The 23,862-nt window shown below is 45.6% G+C and overlaps 2 protein-coding genes across 3 annotated transcripts in view; both read left to right on the forward strand.

The window, feature by feature from the left end:
* The window catches only part of Zbtb39 (zinc finger and BTB domain containing 39), a 37,624-nt gene extending 14,718 nt beyond the window's left edge, over positions 1–22,906 (forward strand). The window contains exon 3 of the transcript XR_013106438.1: positions 20,556–22,906. The gene's annotated coding sequence lies outside the window, so the exon portion shown is untranslated. The remainder of the gene's footprint in view (positions 1–20,555) is intronic.
* On the forward strand, positions 618–22,906 carry LOC143436329 (retinol dehydrogenase 7-like). Of its 2 annotated transcripts, XM_076920541.1 has the most exons (5): positions 651–5,087; positions 5,198–5,548; positions 8,073–8,331; positions 9,658–9,821; positions 10,339–11,773. In XM_076920541.1, exons 2-5 carry the CDS (start codon positions 5,236–5,238, stop codon positions 10,554–10,556), a joined length of 954 nt encoding a protein of 317 aa, XP_076776656.1. In that variant the 5' UTR covers positions 651–5,087; positions 5,198–5,235; the 3' UTR covers positions 10,557–11,773. The 2 variants fall into 2 exon arrangements, with proteins under 2 accessions (XP_076776657.1, XP_076776656.1); XM_076920542.1 differs by lacking the exon at positions 10,339–11,773 and adding an exon at positions 20,556–22,906 and having other exon boundaries at positions 618–5,548.
* Positions 22,907–23,862: the final 956 nt, after the last annotated feature.

Here is a 23,862-nt window from a genome sequence, read left to right on the forward strand (position 1 = left end):
CTGGAGGCATGCAGTTTGTCTTCGGCAGCAGGGGCAGCCACCTTGTAACAATTCCTGGAAACTTACTTTCACCCTCCCTGCCTAACTACACTTTTTTTTTTTTTTTTTTTTTTTTTTAATAAAGTATAGACAAGACACTATAATCAACGTTGCAGAGGAAGGAAGGCAGGAGGGGAGAGATATTGAGAGACATAGATAAAGGGTGGCAGCTTCTCAGGGTTGGCCTTGGCCCTGCAGAAAGGCTGAGACAAGCTGTTCCAGAATCTTCCCTGACTTGCCTCCTCTGCCTGTGTGGCAGAGTCAGGTGTATAGTGGAAAGGTCAAGGCTGAAGAGTTTGGCAACAAAAGGTTACACTCCTCAGCCTCTAGAGGTTCCCTCAGTGAGAAGCTAAGGGTGGCCTCAAAAGTTACTTTGTCCTCAGGCTCCCCCAAGAATGCTACCTGCTTCACATATCACATATTCTTGGCTTGTTGTGGTCAGCTCTCTCTTACTCTTCGGGAAACAACATGGCTCTAACACCAGCTTGGGGATCAGGTATGATTTCACTATGACGGTCCCCTGTGCACATCAGACATGTCAGCTAAGTCTTCAGAGTATCCACTTGTTTGTTTGTTTGTTTGGTAGGATAAGATGCTTCCCTCACAGAAGCACGGGAGTCAATAAATATAAATTGGCATGAGCCCGGAAGCCACCTTTTCTGGTCTTCTCACTGAGCAGTCTTACTTTCTCTAAATTGGATCGATACCAACTTCCTCCTCTAATTAGTTGTCTGAGTTACAGTGCTATTGCGGAAGGGTGAGAACATTCCCAGAAGTCACGATGTCACCATAGAACAGATGTGACAGAAGCAGACATTAACTGAATAGTCACTGTGTTTTTGGACACAGTTGTAGAGAACATTATCTCCTGAAAACTCAGAGCTTACAAGATGAATATTGTCACAGGTGAGACACCACACAGAGAGGCCCAGGTCACACTGCTAGCAGTTCAATAATCCTGTATGTGTTGTTCGCCAACACAGTGGTTTTAGACATGAGCCCCCAAAAAGCACTGTCTGCATACACAGATTTTGTCTGCTCGGTATATTTTTAGCAAGACTTCCTTAGATTCTCAAAGGGGTCCAAGATGCCCAAATGTTTTAAAAAATGGCTGTTCGCAGACATCAGCTAGGGTGAAGAAACAGAGTTGGATAGTTACTTCTGGAGGTGATTCTGCTCTGGAAATCCTGGGAAATCTCCATGACACACACCTGTGGGTTTGATGTGTCTGGAAAGGTTTGAGAAAGAGAGGTGAATTGCTTTGCATCCCTTCCATCTCCTCCATAAGGTGAACGGGTATATTCTCTCTCTCTCTCTCTCTCTCTCTCTCTCTCTCTCTCTCTCTCCTTCCTGAGTAGGAAAGGGAAGGTACGAACTCCAGGCGAAAGAAAAGGAAGCTTACAATGATAAGAGACCCCAAAGGCACCAGATACCAGCTTCCTTTCTTGATGATACCACCCAGAAATCGCCCAGCATGCTCTACTCCGCCTGTGCACCCTCCTTCCGTTCCCATCCCTCCCCCAGGCTCTATTTGGTTCTCAGCTTCCTCAACTTCCCCCAGCTGTTCCTTGGATATGTTGACAGTCCCTTGCTGACTCCAGAGCTTTTCAGTTCCTGGGGACAGACGTTTTTTCCTGAATTCTCCAGTGCTTCCCGTAGCCATCCATTTCTGTTTCCACCATTTCCCAAAGAACACAGTCTTAGTTAGCTTACAGGCAATCTCAGTAGGCTGCCCTTGGGGACCTAGCAGTTGCTTACATCACTGCTTTCTGCTTCCACAGGTAGAACAGGTTCTCCCTCTTCTCCCTCCCCTTCCACTCCCCCTACTTCCTCTCTCTCACAAACACACCCACCCACCACACACCCACCACACACACACCACACACACACACACACACACACTAGCGCTCATACACCCACACTCGCACACCTGGCTCACCATAATATTATCACTGGCCGCATAATATTTCGTAACACTTGGACTCCCCAAAAGTTAAGAGTCAGGAGGACTTGCTCAATTCATCTAGATTCCTCTTCATTCTGAAGATGAACAAGATGGAGGCTGTATGCAATCTCACATCGTCAGACAAAGTATGAAACACAGGTGAGAGTGGACCATCAACTACCTCACATGGGCAGGAGATGGTTGTTGGATCACATCCTCAGGGGCTCTGAGTCTATCAAAGCTCTAGTATTTAGCCCACTCAGAACACTGCCTGTGTGCCTTTAGTCAAATGAAACCGTGCTCCAGGTCTAGCTGAGAGGGGATGTTCCAGAGCTGCGGGCCCCTGCCAGGTCTTTCAGGTGGTATACAATGTTCTGCCTGAGGCTACAAATCAAGGGCCTTCCCTGGTGGAAAGAAAGTCACATGGATAATCAAGTCTAAAGCACCCAAGCCTCCAAGGGCCTCCTCCGCCAGACCCTCATCCCCTCTCCCAGACCACTTTTCCTAGGAAAAAAGATGGGATATAGTCCAATAGATGTAAGCAGGGACTGGGGCACAGTCCAGTCATTGTGTGGGTGTCATGAGAAAAAGGTCTCGGTCCCCTGCTTTACTCTCTTGCCTGTACTGAAAGAGTCCTCAGCAGGTAGCTTAGACTTGTCTCAAACTCACAATCATCCTGTCTCTGTCTGCCAAGTGCAGGAATGGGAATGACAGATCTGTGCTGCCATGTTCAGCCTGGTTCTACATCTTTGACTCCTGACAATCAGTTCAGATGTGGGTTTCCCATCCCTGGCTTGGAAGGATATTGAGGGCTAGAAACTGATTTGAGTTATCATGTATAGGCCAGAGCTTTACCAGCTTTGGAATATGAAGAATCCCGGACATGGGGAAGTATTACTCCCCACAGCCCCCACCACCAAGAGAATGGACATCTCGGGGAGGGCCTCGAGTCCAGGTGACAGATTCCAAGCTAACACCTGTGTCAAGACTGAAGCTCTTGAGACAATCGGTTGAGAGGCAGGCTCTTCCCAGACACTGCTTTCTTGTCTTAGAAAAACAAGATTTAGTTTTCTTTATATGTATGTGAGTATACCGTGTGGGTACCCAAACAGGCTAGAAGATGGTATTGCAGGGGTTGCAAACCACCCAAGATGGGTGCTTGGCAACTGAATTTGGGTCCTTTGAAAGAGCAGCAAGTGCTCTTAATTACCAAGTCATCCCTTTAGCCACAGGTCCTGGTTTCTCACCCCTCAGCAAAATCTTCATCTTCCCCAAATTAAAGGATGGAACTCTATGGGATCCAAACTCTGACCCTGTCTCATGTCTCCTGAGGGGAAATTCCTTCTTAAAGGTCCTGCCAGGATATACACACCACCTTTCCAGCTCTTGGTGCCTGGCTGAAGTTCAGGTCCTCAACTGAGGCTTTCTGTTATTAGAGTGTCTGTGGAATCTAGGTGTGTGTGCAAGGAAGTCTCCAGAACAGTAAGGAATAGAACAATGGTGATACCCATGGTTGACACTGTGGAACCATGAGGACCAGCTCCCCAGTGCTATGAAGTCTAAGAAAGAAAGGCAGAGAGGGCAAGGAGTGCTCCAATTGTGTCTTAGTGCCTTCTGTGATAATGTGACCAAAATGCCTGGCAGAAGCACCTTAGGGAGGAAGGTTCATCTTGGCTCCCAGTTGCAGGGCTGTGTTGGTTGGTGTGGAGAAGCCACGGCAGAACCAATGTTCTTGGTGATTTACCTTGTGGAATACCAGGAAGTAGAGGGACCAGCAGAGGGTGGGGGCTATAACTTACAAATGCCTACCACACTTAGTGACCATCTTTCCCTTGTCAGTCTCATCTCCTAAAATTCCCCAGCTTTCGTAGCCAGCACCAATGGCCTGCTGACGGATTCTCTATTTAAGTCAAGAGCCAGGATGGAGACATTCCAAATTCAGGCAGGTCCCTGGTGCAGCAACCTATGGCAAAGCTCACCATAGTGCTTGCAGGGTTTGTTAATTCATATTCTCCCAGGAAATTAACATGGGAAAAACTGGCTCGTGTTAATCTGAAGCAATCACGGTTCTTAAAGCTCAATATGGTTCAGTCATGTCAACTTAAACCCATACAGTCGTAGAAGGGTTTATACAAGTCTTTCTCTCCTCTGCCAGTAGTTCAGGGAGTTATTCATGGCCATTCCCAGACCCCTCCCCTTCCTTTCCTGTTTTATGTCCTGTGTAGTTCTTTGCCAACTCGACACAAGCTAGACTTATCTGGGCCAAGGAACCACACCTGAGAAAATGCTACCATCAGATTGTCTGTAGGGCACTTTCTTGACTAGTGACTGAAATGGGAGGACCCAGCTCACTGCAGGTGGTACAACCCACGTTGTGGTGTAAGAAAGTAGGCTGGGCAAGCTATGGAAAGCAAGCCAATCAAAAGTGTTCTTCCAAGGCCTCTGCTTTAGTTTCTGCCTCCAGGCTCCTTCATGATAGACCATAAACTGTGAATTAAATAAACACTTGGCTCCACAGGTTGCTCTGGTTATGGTGTTTATCATGGCAATGCAAAGCACCCAGGGATCTTTATCTTTCAGGTCAGAAGCCACATTTCATGACCTTCACTCCCCAATCCCAGACAAGTATTACTCTGGGAAGGTAATCTCTCCTGTGGCCTCTCCTGTGGTCCTACAAAGAATGACAGTGATTGAGTCTGTTGAGGAAATAAACGTTGAGAAACAGATTTTGTTGTAAATTTGTCTAGAGTCCAAGGCTACATTTGCAATAGCCTTCTACCTATGCCCAGATGGAGCCATGGGCACACAGAGTCTGAGCCTGGACCTTGAGTCATGTGGGCCATGAGTCATTAGGCTTAGATAGATCTCCTGTGCATAAGAGGGCAGGAAGGAGTGGTCCAATTAGAGAGGCGTTTTTAAGTAGGAGGTTCCCAAGGGCATTTGCTTATCAACACAGAAAATCAACCTGAGGATTGGAGGAGTGGAGCAGGACAAAAAAAAAAAGAAGAAGAAAGAAGAAGAAGAAGAAAGAAGAAGAAGAAGAAAGAAGAAGAAGAGGAGGAGGAAGAGGAGGAGGAAGAGGAGGAGAAGGAGGAAGAGAAAGGTCTAGAGAAAGGGGATCAGGGAGGAGCAAGAGTCACACTTGCCAGAAGCCTGTAGGCTAGGCTGCCTACCATAGTCTTTTGCATTTCTATTTCTCTCTTCTGAAAACAGGGAAGGCTCATTTTGTCCTGATAGCAGCTGTGCAAGCCATGTGGCTCTACCTGGTGGCACTGGTGGGTCTGTGGACACTCCTGTGCTTGTTCAGAGAGAGGAAGGTGGTGAGTGGTCTCCATGACAAGTATGTCTTCATCACGGGCTGTGGCTCAGGATTTGGGAACCTGTTGGCCAGACAGCTGGACAGGAGAGGCATGAGGGTGCTGGCTGCGTGTCGGAAGGAGGAGGGAGCTGAGCAGCTGAGGAGCAAGACATCTGAGAGGCTGGAGACAGTGATCCTTGATGTTACCAAGACAGAGAGTATTGTGGCAGCCACTCAGTGGGTAAAGGAGCGTGTTGGAAACAGAGGTACCATTGAGATTTATGTTTGTGTTGTAGGTTTTCTCTCTGTTTGAAGGGGGCCTCCCCTTTGTACTTCCTGACCGATCCCTAGTCGGGTTTGGGAGCCCTGAAGTAACCCAGCATGTCACCTAAGCTCTCTCTCTCTCTTCTCTTTCTAGCCTCTACCTTCTTTCTCCCAAATGCTCTGGCCTTGGTAAGAAGGTGCCCTGGTGAGGACTTACCCTCTCACATCCCTGTCTCTGCTCTGTCATCTTTTTTACACAGAAAATCTAGATTGTTGGATGCCAAGTGCCAGGCTAGTTCAGGGTCCATTCTGGAGCAGTGAATGGGACTTGGCCCTGTGTCCCGTGTGCAGGACCTCTGGAGCCATGCTCGGGTGGATCTCCTGAGTCAGCAGCATACCTGCTCTTACCTGTCAGCTGTGTCCTCTGTGAAGGGAGACATGATTGTTCTGTGCACAGAGCAGGCCAGACCAGCTTAAGGGCTGACTTTGGAGTCTAAATACTAGGAAGGGGGTTGCTATTTCTTCATTAATTATTATGGGGCGAAAGAAGAACCATGGTTCAAAAAAAATCTTAAAAAGAAATTGAAAATATGATTGTTCACAACACTGGGGAACATACAGTTAAAACAAAGTTAACCTACATTCTCACTATTCTGACAAAATTTGTACACGTTTTGATTCTATACAGGGTTAAAAATATGTGAATTGTTTTAATTAAAAATGACCAATTTTCCTACTTCAAGATCATTTATTCAAATAGTGACATTGAGCAATTTTGGATGAAGCCTTAACACAACCTCAAGAATATCAATGTCTGGGGGTGGTGGGAGTTGGGGGATAGATGGGGATATCCTCATAGAAGCAGGAGGAGGGTGGATGGGGGTTTCTGGGTGGAAGAGGGAGAATGGAGTAAATAAAATATCAAAAAAAAAGAATTAAATATATCTTGGTGTGGGGAGTGGACAGAAGGCAGATATCATCCTTGCAGCCATCTTGAGCCATATACCCTGACAAGAGACTTGATTACAATAGCCTACAACAGCTGAGCACACTCTGATAACATCTTGTTTTAGGTACCCAGGATTTTCCCTTGGGTGTGTGAGACTTAAAGGTGTGTGACTTAAGGGCGTGGCTTAGAGATCAGATTTAGAGATAAAACCTAAGGGCATGATTAAAGGCGTGACTTAGAGGTGTGGCTTAGAAGTGAGACATATAAAAGGCAGAGGCAGAGAGAAGTAAATTACTAGACAACAGATTATGAGGTATTAGGCACTTGGCACTTGGAGGAAGAACTTGGAACTTGGAGGCACTAGGGACTAGGAACTAGGGACTAGGAACTCAAGACTAGCGACTTGGAGAGAAGAAGAGAGACTGAAGAATAAACGGGATTGGATTGAGTCTGAGTCACACTCTGTCTGGTCTCCATTCCTCACATCCATCCGTCCTCTCTCTCTTGCTGAACCCCGACCTGAGGACAAGAGCAGATTGGGGTAGTTCGGGCTCTAACAATTTAGCCCCCAAGGCTTTTGGCAGTACGGGTTCAAACATTGACAGACTGGTCCGTGGCATTTTGGCCCCCCAGTGTGGGGCAGCTTGGGCCGCAACATTTTTAGCCCTCAAGCTTTGGGCAGCTGGGGCCGAAACATCTTGGGGCTGTGTCCCGGCATCCTCGGCACAGTCTTCTTTCTTTTCTTTCATTATCGTTACTGTTTGTAAAAGTGTCTCCCTCTCCATCATCCTGTTTTTGTGTTTTGCAAGCACCTCAGGAAAGTTGCTCAATCCATTTAAAAAACTTTTTATTTAATTTCGGATAATTGATACACAAGTACAATGTATCTGTGTTACAACCACCCAGCCCACCTTCTCCCCAGCCCTGCCTTCTCCCCAGCCACGCCTTTTCCCCAGCCCCTCCTTCTCCCCATCCAGCCATGCCAAGTCCCCAGCCACACATTCTCCTGTCTGGTTCCTCTATCACCCTTCTTTCACTTTCTTCTTTTTAGAATATAAGGCGTCATGTTTGATAGACCATTCAGTGTTGATGCTGAGCCTGCCAAGGCCGACTTTCTTCAAAGTACAAATGCAGCAGGACCTTTAGTTCATGCGTCTCAAGTTCCATTAGAATACTAGCTTCGCCTTTCGTCTTTTATCCACCCTTCACCTCGTTTTCCTTCATCTTCTCTTCTGCTTCCTCCTCTGCAAGGATATTATTAATCTGTAAGATATAAATGTACTTTCCACATCTTCCTCTTGACAGAGGCATACCATGTCTTGGACTTCCATCCTTGCTATTGGCAAACATGAGGTGGGTGGTTGTCGAGCTGACCTGTCAAGAATCAAAAGAAGAGGAAGGTATCCATGCTGTGAGCCATTTCTTCCTGGATGGGATGCACCAACCCTGCCGACAATATGCTGTTATTTGTCTACTCTCCATCCAATGCCTGTATGAATGGTCTCACCTTACCCTGTGGAATGTGAATTTTAGTCAAAACTAGTCCCATGATACTTTCTTCTTCCCACTGTTTTCAGGACTCTGGGGCCTGGTCAATAATGCTGGCATCTCCATCCCCTCCGGTCCTAATGAGTGGATGAAGAAACAGGACTTTGCAACTGTATTGGATGTGAACCTGTTGGGCATGATCGAGGTGACTCTGAACATGCTGCCCTTAGTGAGGAAGGCGAGGGGCCGTGTGGTCAATGTCTCCAGCATCGGGGGTCGAGTGTCCTCTATTGGTGGTGGTTACTGCATCTCCAAGTATGGTGTAGAGGCCTTCTCGGACTCCCTCAGGTATTAGATGATTATGAGGTCCCATGTCAACACTTCAGCAAGGTGTTTTGTTTTAATTGCAACCTTTGGGAACCCTTCATGAACAATCTTTTTCTCCTGGTTTGGATTACTCTCCTACCTTCTTCTCTTTGTAGTAAAGTGGTCAGTAGCTGGGCAACCACTCTCCATACCTTTGTCATGTGACTGAGGCCTGAGTTCACTTAAACTTGTCCTGCTCTGGAGGCCTGCCCTGTGGAAGCACCTGGGGCATTACTGGCCTTGGCCAAGAGCATAGTTCTCACCTTCTTTGATGCTCAGGTTGGGGATACCCTGGGGGAGCGATATCACACTCATCCCACCTCCTAGTGTTTAGCAAGTTCTTGTTTAAAGTCCACAATTCGCATATTCTGGCACAACAAAGAGATTTTTGACTCTAATTAACAAACAAAAAGACCAACAGCAGCAACAACAAAAATCCTAACAACCGAGAGAGTGAAGAGAGAGAAGAGAGAGAGAGAGTGACCAAGACTCAGAGATTATTAGCAGTAGTGACAGTGTAGTTTGTCAGATTTCTGGAGGGCTTTGCAGCAGGGGTCTGAGGTAAGGGTTAAACACTAGAACAGAACAGGACATCCTTGGTTAAAATGTTAGCAGCCTGTGCCCAGTGTGATTGCTTGCAGAGTGCTGTTAGTGCTGTGTCATTCTGGAGCAAAGGGCAGGTCAGCCCTGGCAGCTGGGTATATTGTCACAGGGTGACTTTTGGAGGGAGTCTGAGGGTTCTAGACAGGTTTATATGCCAAACAGATGACAGGTCAATCTGTAGCCTTTACCTCATACATTATACATCATTACACAGACTTTGTCTTCCTTATACCACTGTAGCAAAGTGTGTTAGATTTCCTGCTAGCTGCAAGGCAAAACAGCCTCTAAATGTGGGATACCATGACTGCCTACACAGAGTAGCCCCTGAAGTCATCTAAGGAAGCCAAAAAGGAACTGCCTTGAGATTTCCTTAGGCAGTAGTTGGAGAAGGTGAGGTTCAAGAGTGAGGGGGAGCTGACTTAGGCAAGTCTAGTGAGCCCTGTGAACAGTATACGGACAACCTACCTGTGTCACAGAACTGAATATTTATATTTAGACCTGTGAGCCACATCTGTGTGACATTGGAGTGACATTCAAAAGCACAGAGATGATGCCCTTGCCACAGGTGACATCCCCATCTGCTGCACATCCCAGACCCCAAAACTTGTGAACTTTTTTCTCCAGTGGATCATTGTGTTGTCAATTGTATTACTTTGTGCAAAAGACCTCTGATGTCTTAGATGACCTTTGACTGCTGTCTTACAGGAGAGAACTCTCCTATTTTGGGGTGAAGGTGGCTATCATAGAGCCTGGTGGTTTCAAGACCAACGTCACTGATGTGAAGAGAATATCACATAACTTAGAGAAGCTGTGGGACCAGGCCACCCCAGAGGTCAAGGAGATCTATGGCGAGAAGTATCTGGACTCTTGTAAGTGACCTGTAGGAACCAAAGGCAAGCCTCATCCTACACTCTGAGTCTTCTGTGCTTTTCTGCTACTGGGACAAAGTCTGGCCCAGGCTATGTTGGTTCATTAGTCCTCTTTCCTTGGGAGCCTATGGGATTCTGGAAACATAAAGAGGTTCTGGTTTCTAGAACTTTGTTTCCTTTTAACCTGTCATTGTCTTAATGGTGAAGGTAAAACCAGGGATGGAGCTATCAGATCACCACTTTCCATGAGCTTGGTCTTGTTCTCACCAGTAGGAGAGAATGTCCAGCTATTCTGCTAGATTGACCTCTGACACAGGCAGCTGAGTGTGCATGGCTCTTCCTTAAAGCTGTGAGCTTCAAGTTGTTGTGGCCCTTTCTGAGGAACTGGGACAGGCCAGACTTAGGCATGGCTTCTGAATGTGGGAGACATGGATTTTAGAGAAACCCTCTTTGGTTGGTCACATAACAGGGGTAGTGGGATGTGGAGTCAACTGGAATAATCTCTCATTCTAAACAGGTTTTAAAACAGTAAAGTTATGGTCGAACACATTATCAGAGGACCTATCTGTGGTGACGGACTGCATGGAACACGCTCTGACTGCCTGTCACCCTCGCACTCGATACTCAGCTGGTTGGGATGCCAAGTTCTTATATCTTCCCTTGAGCTACCTGCCCACATTTCTTATGGATACCCTTTATTATTGGAATCTTCCAAAGCCTGCCCAAGCACTCTGAATCTTCATGTGTGTGCAGACTTGGGGAAGTAGGTGGAGGGAGATAATGAACCTGGGACACATTGTTCACAATATTCATTGAATTAATTCTGCTTCCATACTACTCAAAACCAGTAAAATTCAGAGGAAAGAGCCAAAGAATTCTGCCAAGGGGTAGTGATACAAAGGGGCAGTGATACAAAGGGGCTGGCAATAGCCTGTGAAGTTAGGCATCTTCGTAAGTCTTGCTTCATCATAGCCTAGTCTGAGAATCCACAGAACTGCAGAGGTTGTAAACACCCAGGACATGCTTTGCCTCTGGCCCCCTTCCTCATGATGTGCATGGGCCTGGCTACTCATGACGTCATGGAAGATTGAAAGAATCCACTTCACAATCATCTTTCTCCATGGTGTCAGGTGGAAGGGCCACTACCAGCACTTCATGCCCTACTGCTGCATCAGCAGGCTGTGGTTAGGAGGTGGTTTTGCTGGTGGGATAGAATCTGGCTAAGATAGAAAACACAACAACAACAATAACAATTTTCATTTGTTTTAAAACTATGACTTTCTTTGGATTCTGTTCATTTTAGAAAAAAAAGTTGAAAGATTACTCGTGTCCTGTGTTTTGAACTAGTTGAGCAGTGTGGAACACTGGGAGACAGAGTTAGGGGAGAGGGAATGGCCTCACCAAGGGCTAGCAAGAATGAGCTGGACTGTTAACCACTGTACCTGCTCAGCTCTTCCCACCACAAAGGATAGGGGCCACTGCTTCCTTCCCAGGATTTTGAAGTATCCTGTCTCACAGGATAAAGCAGAAGAATGGGCATCCAAGAGATGCCTTGGGAGTTACTGGCTGGACCCAGGTCCTGTTCTGTAGCCTCACTGGCTGACCATCTCAATTTCCTGTGTACCACTCCTCATGCCCTCTGACCTCTGCTCCCCTCCTACAGCCCCTTGGTGGATGATGTCAGTACCATGTCTGGATTCTGGTCTTTCGTTTTCTGCTCAGCATTTGCTGTGCTGGGTCAGAGAGGCTCTTGGACTTGTCTTCCCAAGACCTTGCTCTGTATGCCTGTAGCTTTGCTGTGATTCTCTCATGTAAGGGATAGGCACAGAAAACATTTCCAGGTAGTAGCAGAGTCCTGGGTTCAACCCCAAAATGCCATTGTAAGCAACCTCTTCAGATGTTCTAATGTCTTTCCTAAGAATAAAAATGAATATTATGTTTTCTATTGCAAATCTGGTTTAAGTGTTTATGATCTTTGAACCAGTTTCTAGTTAGGGTGTGACTCAGCCCTTAGAACACACTTTAATCCCTCTGGCTGGAATACGGTCTCGCCCTTAGTACTCATCTTTAATCCCAAACAATGAAGGTGAAAGTAATTTGTAGAAGGAAGCACCTATGTTTGAAAGTGATATCTAAATGAGTAGCAGACAAAGTGACGAATCAGAGAGATTTGACAGAATAGGATACACCCAAGTGCCATGAGAAGAGAGAGGAAAGGGAAGCTACTTAATGGAGAGAAAGACAGTACAGAAGAAGAGAGTACAGAGTAGGAAGACAGTATAGTTCGTGGAGACAGTTCAGTGGAGTTGAGAGGGTAAGTGGAACAGCACAGAGAGGGAGGAGAAGGCAGTTTTATTGGGACAGTTGTACAGAGACAGTTTGCAGAGAGAAAGAAGGAGAGAGAGAGAGACAGAGACAGCGGGAACCGAATGATCTGGAGAATGAGGATTCAGAGAATTAGAAACAGATTGACAGAGATAGTTTGAGGCCTAACAGAGCAATTCAGAAGCCCAGAGAGGCCAGATTGAATCAGTCATCTTATAGAGTGGTTTGAGCCAAAACAGCTTAGCTGAACCAGCCAGCCAAACTTCTATAAGTATCAGAGGCTGAAAACATTCTAGACCTAGATTAGATTGTATGGATGCCAGCACCTTCCAGGACTAGACCTAGGTTAGTAGACAGAGGCAGTAAGCCTCAGAGACTACAATTCCAATGGCTGAATAAAAAGTAGTTTTATATAAGAGGAAACAGAAATTGAGACCCTGTGTTACAGGGCCATTCATTGTGTTTGTTTTATAATTTTACTTGTTTTGGTTTTGAGACAGAATCTGGGTACATGAGTTTGGCTGAGCTTGACTTTCTTATCCTCCTGCCCCAGCCTCCGAGTGGCTGGCATTATTGTTATATAGCACCACACCCAATGTAGCTTGTTATTTGTAAGTGTTTTGTTTGTGTTGGGTTTTTTGAGACAGGGTTTCTCTGTGCAGCCCTGGCTGTCCTGGAACTCACTATATACATTAGGCTGACCTCAAACTCACAGAGAGCTGCCTGCCTCTGTCTCCCGGGTGCTGGGGTTAAAGGTGAGTGTTACTACCTCATGTGCTACTACTGCCCAGCTATTTGTTCATATGCTTGTTTTTGAGACCTTGTCTCTCATTATATTAGTGCTCACCAGTAGGGTGTGCTGCCTGATTAGTGAGTCCCTAAAGTCTGGTCATCCCCACCTTACCAGAGCAGCAACAACAGTGCTCTTAGCTTCTCCAATCTGGAGATTGCAGTCAGGTTTTTATTCTTGGGCAGCTAGTAGTTTATTCACTCAGCCATCTTCCTAGCCTCTTCTTCCTTCTCCTCCTTTTTCTCCTCCTCCTCTTCTGCCTCCTGCTCTTCTTCCTCCCTTTTCTCTCCTGTGACCCAATGACCTGTTTTGCCAACTTCCACATCAGCCTCTAGGTGGCTGCCTTCTTCTTCTTCCTTCTCATCTTCCTCCTCCTCTTTCTCCTCCTCCTCCTCCTCCTCCTCCTCCTCTTCCTCCTTCTCTTCTTCCTCCTCCTTCTCCTTTTCCTTCTCTTCCTTATCCTCTTTCTCTTCTTCATTATCAGCTGCTACAAGAGGTGATGGAAAGGTGAGAGAAATGCAGAACTAGAGTGTCCTCCCCATGATGGGGACTTGAAGAGTTTGAGTATATAAAAACACTCCCAAATCTTCCCTGGGGGACCCCTTCCCTTTCAGTACTGAGAGAGTCTTCTAAGGCCTCTATACCATACTTGGAGATGCAGTAAACATCACCACCAAAAGACACCAAAAGACAGTCAGCCCATGATGCTGGAGACATTGACCATGCAGCCCCTTGTCTTTCTCACTAAGGGCAGCATGCTCAAAGTTACCTCGATCATGCCCAACAGATTCACATCCAGTGAACTTGCAAAGTCTTGTTTGTTAGGCACTCATTGACAGCAAAGACACAGATGCCAGCATTGTTGACCAGGCCCCAGAGTCCTTGGGACAGCAGGAGGACTCAGTCACACAACACAGGTTTAATTATAGGTGAAATGCACATCCAACAAAGGAAGACCTCTGTGTCACGTGTTTAATGTACAATAGGATGCAATGAATAATAGCAGGGTATTCACATGGCTTGGGAATTCATGCAGGGCACTGCTGGATCACAACATGGATGCCTTCACCTTTTAAGACCTTGTGACCAGCCGGGCGGTGGTGGCGCACGCCTTTAATCCCAGCACTTGGGAGGCAGAGGCAGGCGGATTTCTGAGTTCGAGGCCAGCCTGGTCTACAGAGTGAGTTCCAGGACAGCCAAGGCTATACAGAGAAACCCTGTCTCGAAAAACCAAAAAAAAAAAAAAAAAAAAAAAAAAAAAAAAAGACCTTGTGACCCAGTTCTTTACCTTGGAATCAGCCTGGAGTCCCTTCTTGCTTGCTACATTTATGAACAGATGGTAAAAACTTGGTGCACCTTTGTTAGTCTGGAGACTATAAAAGTATGTTTGTGACTTACAAGTTGATGCCATCCTTGCAGAGATTCTATTCTTTTATTTGTTGTGGTGGTTTGAATGGGAATGGCAGCCATTGGCTCAAGGTCATGAGGCTGGTGACTCCAGGACAAGCATGACCAGACAATGGCCTCTACTACAGACAGCCTTGCATCTCTTCAATGCCAGATAACCTCTTTAACAAGAGTTGCTCTCCGAAACAGGTGGGCCCTGGACTTGTTGACTGCTGAACAGGGTGGGGGGACTTGTGTTTTGCTGGGGGAAAAATGTTGCTTCTATGTCAGTGAATCTGGGCTGGTTGAACAAGATGTACAAATGCTCAAAGAGCTCCTGGGGAACCTCTGGACATACTATACTCCCAACATCCCTACCCCTTGGTACTCTAACCCCTCAATGTCTCAGATTCTTGCCCTCCTTGGCCCCATACTAGCCATTGGAGCCTTGCTTCTCTTGACATCCTGCTTCATTCAGTTTCTAAAACAAGAGATGAGTAACATTACAAAGGTAACTACCAATCAGGTCTTGGTTCAGTATCAAACTGTTCCCAACATAAGAGATACTTATTCTGATGATACCTCTCCTTTATAAAAGAAAAAGGGGGAGTTGTGGGGCAGTGGGCTGTGAGAAGCAGTTGGGCGCTTGGTCAAGCACAGGCCTCGAATCCTGGACCCTAAAGAGATGGAAGGTGTTTGGCTTTGACCCTTGTTTTCTGGTTTTTTTTCACTTAGCCTCAGTCCTGCACAGCCCCTCTCACAGAGAGGTCTATGGCCATCATTCATGTAGGAATAGTGCCTCAGGCTCTTCCACATATAGATGAGGTATCTCCAAGCTCTCAGACCAAGCCAATAGGGGTTATCTGCTGCCAGACCCTAACTCACCCCAAAACTGTATATAAGAAGGTATATACTTCAGGAGAAGTAAAGGTGTGCAAGAATCATCCTGTTTTCTGAGAGATTCTATTGCAAGAGCTGTAACACTTGGGAAGAGATCTGCTCTTTTGAAGTACCTTTAAGACCCTCCCATCCTTGCTAGCTAGCTGTCATCTCAATGGCACAGCCCTGACTGGCTCAGCCCAGAGGAACAGGTGCAGCACCTGGGAGTGACTGGGAGGCAACAGCAGAGAGGCAAGCGGAGGCAGCAGCTATGGAGGCCACTCTTCTTGCTGCTCACACTCTATCCCCTTGGGCAAGACCGCTGCACCAGGCCGGGCCAGAGATCTTCATGGGATGTCCTCTGGAACAGGGACCCACAATACACAAAACACATTGCCTTTACCTTGTCCTTCTACAAGGTTTATCACCACTGTCTGAAATCTTTACTTCTCTTTGTGTGCACCTCTAATTCCTGAGGTGTCCTTCACTATATCTCACTGGAGCGCCAACGTTGAGGGGCTATCTCACCAAGCCAGCTCAGCCAGTCATCAGGTAGTCAACAGATTCCCCAGTGCAGGAGTGCAGATTAAAAAGAAAACAGATGATTAGACAACATTGTAGCATGGCCCCAGCCAGTTCTGAGGCTGAAGGCTGAGGCAGGTTTATTTTTTCCCAATTTGCTTTTAAACCATTTCAATTACATGCAAGTATATAGGTCAGTTCTAGGTTGAGGAACTAGCAATACAATAGATGCAAATAGATGATAGCATCACTCCCATGATCACTGTTTCTAAGGTGCAGGGCTTCCTCCTTCCCTATATTGCTTCAGTGTCTCCAGTGCTGGTATCCTGAGGGTGTGCCATCATGCCTTGCTGTCATTTTTTATTCAAACACTAGATACAAATGATATTACATTTGATAATGGAATATCATGCAATACTTCAAGCAATTCATTTTAAAACTTACAATGGGTGTTAGTTCCAACACTGGAGTTGTAAAGGAAGAGGATGACCAAGAAAAGATGTAAAGGAGCCAAGAGTCTCCAAATGTTCCTGTGGAGTTCATTCGAAGAAGATTCTCCATGCCGTTCTTTCAAACAGAGCAAGACCTGTTCATGACAGCTCACTCCTGTGACATAGGAATTCTGGAAAGCTGATGCAGGTGGAACTCTATGAACTCAAGGTAAACCTGGACTACTAAACATGAGGTCCTTGGTTACAAGAGAGGGAGATGAAGGTTGGGGAGGGGGAGAGAAAGACACATCACACACACTTGCTTGTCATCTTCCTATCCTGGCACATAAAGTCTCTTTAGGACTTGAGAGCAATAAGACTACTGTGATTCATGCAAGTTGGGTTAGAAAATGGTAACCATCATATGTGCTGGGGACCTACATCCAGTTCATGGATGCCCTTCGGTTGGTGTTTCAGTCTCTGAGAGCCCCCAGGGTCCAGGTTAGTTGTCTTTGTTGATCTTCCTGTGGAGTTCCTATTCCCTCTGGGGCCATCTGCTTGATCCTTCCCCCAATTCTTCCATAAGAGTCCCCAAGCTCTGTCCAATGTTTTCTTTTGGACCTCTGTAGCTGTTTCAGTCAGCTTCAGTCTACTTTTTACACAGCCCAGGATCACCTGTCCAGGGGTGACCTGGGAATTACAAATGTTATTCCCACATAGGGGATTGGACCTTCCTCTGTCCATTAGCTATCAAGAAGATGGCCCCATGGGTGAGTTGTCTATGGGCAATCCAATAGAAGCATTTTCTCAGGAGAGGTTCTTCCTCACTTGTGTTAGTTGACAAGAATAAACAAAGGTAACAACTTACAAGTAGGGACTCTTGAGGGGAAAGTCATTTACTTCCCCATATCAACTCTGGGAGTCATGATGTGTCTGGGATCCCAGCCCCATCACCTTGTGTTCCTTTGAGTTCATCCTTCCATGTTTGGGGCTGACCCTTCTACCTTCCCAGGAGCTGCTGTATTAGGAGGGCACCAGCTCTCCCTGTCCTTTCTTGTAGTTGTCCTGAGTCTAAGTGCAGGTGTCCTAATATTCTCATTATGTTCACAGTGTCCTGGTTTGTGGCTCCAGAGTGCAAGATGCAGAGACACAAGGGGAACCTGGGACTGGTCATGGGGCTTGTGTAATGACATACACTTGTATTCCCATATGGTCCCAGGATCAAAGAGCTTAAGGGAACAGACCTGTGATATTGAATGGTCAGAGGAGTTTCCTTTGGCAGTAAGATGGGGAGAGCCAAAGGGCATTGAGATATCAGAAAACCCAGAAACAGTGGTCAGAGATGAACATGGTATAAACCTGCAGACCTCAGTGCCTACATCTTCCTGTATGAGACTTCCAGGCTCATTTTGACTCAGAGTATCTCTTTGCTTGTTTTCTATAAGCCATGTGGCTCTACCTGGTGGTACTGTTGGGCCTGTGGATGATCCTTCAGGCAGAGGAAGGTGGTGAGTGGTCTCCATGACAAGTATGTCTTCATCACGGGCTGTGGAACCTGCTGGCCAGACAGCTGGACAGGAGAGGCATTAAAGTATTGGCTGCATGTCAGGAGGAGGAGGGAGCCGAGCAGCTAAGGAGCAAGACATCTGAGATGCTGGAGACAGTGATCCTTGATGTCACCAAGACAGAGAGTATTGTGGCAGCCACTCAGTGGGTAAAGGAGTGTGTTGGGAACAGAGGTACCATTGAGATTCATGTTTGTGTTGTCAGTTTTCTCTCTGTTTGAAGGGGGCCTCCCCTTTGTACTTCCTGACCAATCGCTAGTCGGGTTTGGGAGCCCTGAAGTAACCCAGCATGTCACCTGAGCTCTCTCTCTCTCTTCTCTTTCCAGCATCTACCTTCTGTCTCCCAAATGCTCTGGCCTTGGTAAGAAGGTGCCCTGGTGAGGACTTACCCTCTCACATCCCTGTCTCTGCTCTGTCATCTTTTTTACACAGAAAATCTATATTGTTGGATGCCAAGTGCCAGGCTAGTTCAGGGTCCATTCTGGAGCAGTGAATGGGACTTGGCCCTGTGTCCCGTGTGCAGGACCTCTGGAGCCATGCTCGGGTGGATCTCCTGAGTCAGCAGCATACCTGCTCTTACCTGTCAGCTGTGTCCTCTGTGAAGGGAGACATGATTGTTCTGTGTACAGAGCAGGCCAGTCCAGCTTAATGCTGATTTGGGAGACTAAATACTAGGAAGGGGGTTGCTATTACTCCATTAGTCATTATGGGGCAAAAGAAGAACCTAATTACTCCCAAGGTGGGTTGGGGGAAGGGGGTTGCTCTTCTTTGTATATTCTAGTAGGGAGAAAAAACCAGGATAGTTTAAAGAAATCTAAGAATAAATAGAAAACATAGTAATTGTTCAAAACACTAGAGTGTGGGGAGCCAACAGAAGGTGGCTATCATCCTTGCAGCCATCTTGAGCCTTATACCCTGACAAGAGACTTGTTTACAACAGCCTAGAACAGCTGAGCACACTCTGATAGCATCTTGTTTTAGATACCCAGGAGTTTCTCTTGAGTTTGTGAGACTTAAAGGTGTGATTTAGAGATAAGACCCAAGGGTGTGACTTAAAGGCATGACTTAAAGGTGTCTTAGAAGTGAGACATAAAAAAGGTGAGAGGCAGACAGAAGAAATTATTAGACACTGGAGACTTGGAAAGAGAACTAGGAATTAGACACTTGTATTAGGCACTTGTACTCGAGACAGGCACTTGGAAGAGAACTTAGACCTGGGAAAGAGACTAGCAACTGGAACTAGGATTAGGACCTGAGACTTGGTACTAGGAACTAGGGACTTGGAACTAGGGACTTGGAACTAGGGACTTGGAGAGAAGAAGAGAGACTGAAGATAAATGGGATTGAATCACACTCTGTCTGGTCTCCGTTCTTCATGGCCGTCTTCATTCTCTCTCTTGCTGAACCCCGACCTGTGGACTGGAGCAGCTTGGGGCAGTGTAGGCTCTAACAGTTTAGCCCCCAAAGCTTTTGGCAGTGCGAGTTCCAACACTGATAGATTGGTCTGCCACATTTTGTCCCCCAACTGTGGGGCAGAGCGGTCTGAGACATTTTGGCACCCAACATGGGGCAGCTTGGGTCTCAACACTAGAGAATGGAAGAGAAGTTATACTGTAATTCACCACTTGGGATTTAAACTGGTAACACTTTGCCCAGTACGCATTAAAATGAATACAGTTTTTCACTTTAAAAAGGTGAGGAATTTTTACCACCTCAATGACATTTCTTTGAGTGATAATGTTTAATGAACTAGAAAATCCTAACCTTTAACAAAGCCCCACTGATTTAACCTTGGAGTCAGAAGCTTCCACTGTTTGGTACATTTATGTTTACTTTCACTTGTTGGTGGTTTTTTTTTTTTTTTTTTTTTTTTTTTTTTTCATTTGTAAGACAGGATTTCTCTGTGTAGCTCAGGCTGTCCTGGAACTCACTATGTAGACCAGGCTTGCCTCAAACTCCAAGGTCTACCTGACTGCCTATGGAGTGCAGGATCTAAAGATGTGCGCCACTACTGCCTGGCTTGAGACAGGATCTCAATCCAGAGCTGGACTTGAACTCACGATCCTTCCACATCAGCCTCCTTTGTACAGGGATTGTAGGTATGTGCCGCCACCCCAACTGGTTTCCTACATTTTGTGATCATAAGCAGTACTCTTGTAAGCAGTTTTAGTAAGTGTGTTTTAGGATCCCAAGAGTGAAGTGTCTTGGTTAAACAGTTTATATCTCTAGAAGGGTGAGGTATGATTTTGAACTGAGAGGGCACATGGCTTTTGAGCCAATTTTTTGAAATTAACAAGCAGTACAATTGCCTTAAGTCATGTAGGCCCCAGCTGATCCTGCATGATCAGTAAAAGTGAAGGGGTGATGTTGAGGGCCACAGCACTTACCAGGTGGCTGCTGAGGACCTGTGGCTTAGTGACTAAAGAGACACAGGGCTGTGTCCTGTGGGTGAGTGGAAAGAGACAGGGCTGCTTTCTGAGGCAGAGGGTGGAGCTCTACTCTAGTGTTGCCTGCTCCTTCAGGTCAACCATTGTAGTGAGCCGCTGTTTCAGTGGCTACACACGTGCATTTTCCAAGATGGTGCTGGCCTTATGTTTCCCCAGCAGTAAACAATTATTCTGCGCAGCTGCCAGGCAGAAAGAACGCCAAGTCACTGGCCTATCCCGAGGCGTAATATTGGGTGGTGAGCGAACAGCCATTCAGAAGTGAATAGGTCACTCTAGGGTGTATTTAAACGGGCCTCTTCTGGTTTCTTCCATCTTTCTGCTTTATCGTGTGGAGTAATAGAAGGTCCTCGCAGTACACCCGATTACCACCTCCCTATCCTTATTCGCAGGCGAAAAGGGATTTTGGGGGCGCTCATTACATCTGGTGCCGAAAACCCAGGTATTTTAAGGCGCTGTGGGAGACCACCCAAGTTTTGGGACGGGTTAAAAACTGCGGGACTCACGAGGTGCATCTTGGAAGGTATGCTTGGTGTGGAGACCTTTGTTGTGACCGAATTTTCATTCACTGCCGCTGCTGCAGCAGCTGGCCTTGTGCTCGTGTGGTTTTCGTTGGCAGTCTATTTTTGTTGTGAGGATCCAGCCCGAGGCACAGCTAATAGGGCGAGCGGAGAGGTTTCAAAAAAGGTCTGCTCTAAGCTATCAGAACCAGGATGTGGCAACAGGCGCTCAGCCATAGGGTTGGGAAAAGAGAAACAGACGAAGAAGTCTGGAGAGAGACTGGCCAGAGAGTTTGGTTATAGGAAAGAATGTTCAGGAGGAATACAGGCCACTGCAGGGCCTATTAAAGCTAACAAACCTTCACCGGCTGGTGAAGAGAAACCGGAGTTCAGGGGAAGCCCCTCGCACTCCATTAAGGAGCCTGACTCCATAGAACTGGGCAGCTCCAAGGAAGAGAGCCTGGGGCAGAAAGCAGCTGCCTATACAAAGGGTAGGGGTGCTGGTATTAAAAAAAAAAAAAAAAAGGGGGGGGTGAAAAGGCGGTTTTAAAACTCTCCGAGGAACAAGAGAAAATTCAGGAGACGTCTTAGTATAAGAGAAACTAAGAGAAATCCTTAGTTCTGCTTTTTTTGTTTATTGTCTTGTCCTTGGTGCACCAATGTCCACGTGTGTCTCATTGTGTTTTCTGTCCACATGTCTCGTATGAATGATTGGTTGTCTATGTTTTATGTTCTATGTTTAATGTTTAAAAGATCGTTAAAATTGCTTGATTCAACACTTGGTCTAGTCTAACTTGGTTTTCAAAGGCAGTTTTAATATGCAGAGCAGTGGCTAAAGAGTTGAGCTCAGCTGGAAAGGCTGCTTTTTCTAGGGACCAACATGTTTTTTAGATTAAATAAGGAAGTTAAGAGTTTGTCCTAGAAAAATCAAAGTGACAAGGTGCTTTTATCTTAAAATTACAGCTAGAGAAATCGAGAAATTTTGTTTGGTTTAAATATATAAGATGTGTTGTCATTTCATTTTTGTTTCCAACTGGTTTTATAAATTATTGGCCTAAAGTTATTGGATATGATAAAAAGGTTTACAACCTTGGTAAAAAAGGCTGGCTTAAGATTGGTGACTCAGGGTTGGAGTCATTCAGAAACCAGATGTGTAAAGATAAGATTTAAGAACAGTGTCTCTTTGGTGAGATATTTAAAGCTGCACTATCGTGCATTTATATATAAGAACTGGCAGCAAAACTTTATAGCATAAAGGTAATTTACTTGATGTTGATTTTAAAGAAAATAGATTGCTTACATTGTTAAAGATTGGTTTTGTTTTTCAAAAATATGGTTATACTCTAACATTAAAAAAGAGGCTTAAAAACATAGTTAAACTGCCAATATTCCATTGGCTACAGTTGATAGTTCAACCGAGAGTTTAAAAATTTTTGATTTGCCTATGTGTCATAAGAATTTAGGTACTTTACAGACCTCATACCCCTTATTATTAAAAACCTTAGAACAGTGGGGTCTACATGTTGCCACTGAGAAAGTTCAATTTTCAGAGATTGGTTCCTTTTTAGGGACAGTTATCTATCCAGAAAAGATAATTCCTCAGAAATTGGAGATTCGTAGAGACCATTTACATACTTTAAATGATTTTCAGAAATTATTAGGTGATATAAATTGGTTAAGACCGTTTTTAAAAATTCCCTCGGCCGAGCTGAAACCTTTATTTGATATTTTAGAAGGGGATGCTCATATTTCCTCACCGAGGGCCTTAACACCAGCTGCGAGCCGTGCTCTGCAAGTAGTAGAAAACGCTTTGCAAGATGCCCAGTTAAAATGCATAGATGAAACCAAAACCTTTGACTTATGTGTTTTTAAAACTAGACACTTACCAACTGCTGTATTATGGCAGGAGGGGCCCTTGTTATGGGTTCATCCTAATGCGTCTCCCGCAAAGATCATTGAAAGGTATCCAGATGCAGTTGCTCAACTTGCCCTTCATGGGCTAAAAGCGGCCATTACTCATTTTGGAAGAGAGCCTAAGGTTTTGATAGTGCCTTATACTGCCCATCAAGTCCAAATATTAACGGCGACCTCTGATGTGTGGGCAGTGCTGGTTACTTCCTTCAATGGTCAAATAGATAATCATTATCCTAAGCATCCCATCTTACAATTTGCCTTAACTCAAGCTATCATATTTCCACATATTGTGTCTCAGGAGCCGCTCCCAGATGGAATGGTAGTTTATACGGATGGGTCAAAAACAGGAGTGGGTGCCTATGTGGTTAATGATAAGGTTACATCCAAACAATATCATGAAACCTCACCTCAAATTGTGAAATGCTTAGTGGTGTCAGAGGTTCTGGAAATCTTTCCAGGTCCCTTAAATATTGTTTCAGATTCCTTCTATGTGGTTAATGCAGTAAAAGCATTAGAAGTTGCTGGGTTAATTAAGACATCTAGCAGACTTGTAAAAGTTTTTCAAAAGATTCAGCTTACTCTGGCTAAGCGTAGATCCCCTGTCTTTATAACTCATATTAGGGCTCACTCAGGCTTACCGGGACCTATGTCCTGTGGTAATGACCTGGCAGATCGAGCCACAAGGTTAATTGCAATTGCCCTTTCGCCAAAGTTAGATTTGGCTAAAGCTTTTCACAAAAGGTTTCATGTGACAGCTGAGACATTACGATGTCGATTTAACATCTCTAGAAGGGAGGCCAGAGATATTGTGACTCAATGCCAAAACTGCTGTCAATTCCTACCTGTTCCCCATACAGGAGTTAACCCTCAGGGAATCAGGCCCTTACAAATCTGGCAAATGGATGTTACCCACATCCCATCCTTTGGTAAATTACAATATTTGCATGTCTCTATTGATACCTGTTCTGGAGTTATATTCGCCTCTCCTTTGACCGGAGAAAAGGCGGCCCATGTTATTCAACATTGCCTCGAAGCTTGGAGTTCTTGGGGAAAGCCTAAAATCCTTAAAACTGACAATGGGCCAGCCTACACTTCTCAGAAATTTCAACAATTTTGTTGCCATATGGAAGTGACACACCTGACGGGTCTTCCTTATAACCCCCAGGGACAGGGCATCATTGAGCGTGCTCACCGCACCCTTAAAACTTATTTGATAAAACAAAGAGGAGAAGTTGAGGAAGCTCTGCCCACGGTGCCACGAGCTACCATTTCTCTGGCACTTTTT

This window comes from Arvicanthis niloticus, chromosome 22 (genome assembly GCF_011762505.2).
Source record: "Arvicanthis niloticus isolate mArvNil1 chromosome 22, mArvNil1.pat.X, whole genome shotgun sequence".
NCBI classification, from domain to species: Eukaryota; Metazoa; Chordata; class Mammalia; order Rodentia; family Muridae; genus Arvicanthis; species Arvicanthis niloticus.

What these genes read in the sequence shown, in the direction of transcription:
- LOC143436329 (XM_076920541.1), top strand. Translation starts at nt 5,236, where the DNA reads ATGTGGCTCTACCTGGTGGCACTGGTGGGTCTGTGGACACTCCTGTGC. An exon ending in GCCTTCTCGGACTCCCTCAG is followed by an intron (nt 8,332 to 9,657) that starts GTATTAGATGAT and finishes GCTGTCTTACAG; the next exon opens with GAGAGAACTCTCCTATTTTG. An exon ending in CGAGAAGTATCTGGACTCTT is followed by an intron (nt 9,822 to 10,338) that starts GTAAGTGACCTG and finishes CATTCTAAACAG; the next exon opens with GTTTTAAAACAGTAAAGTTA.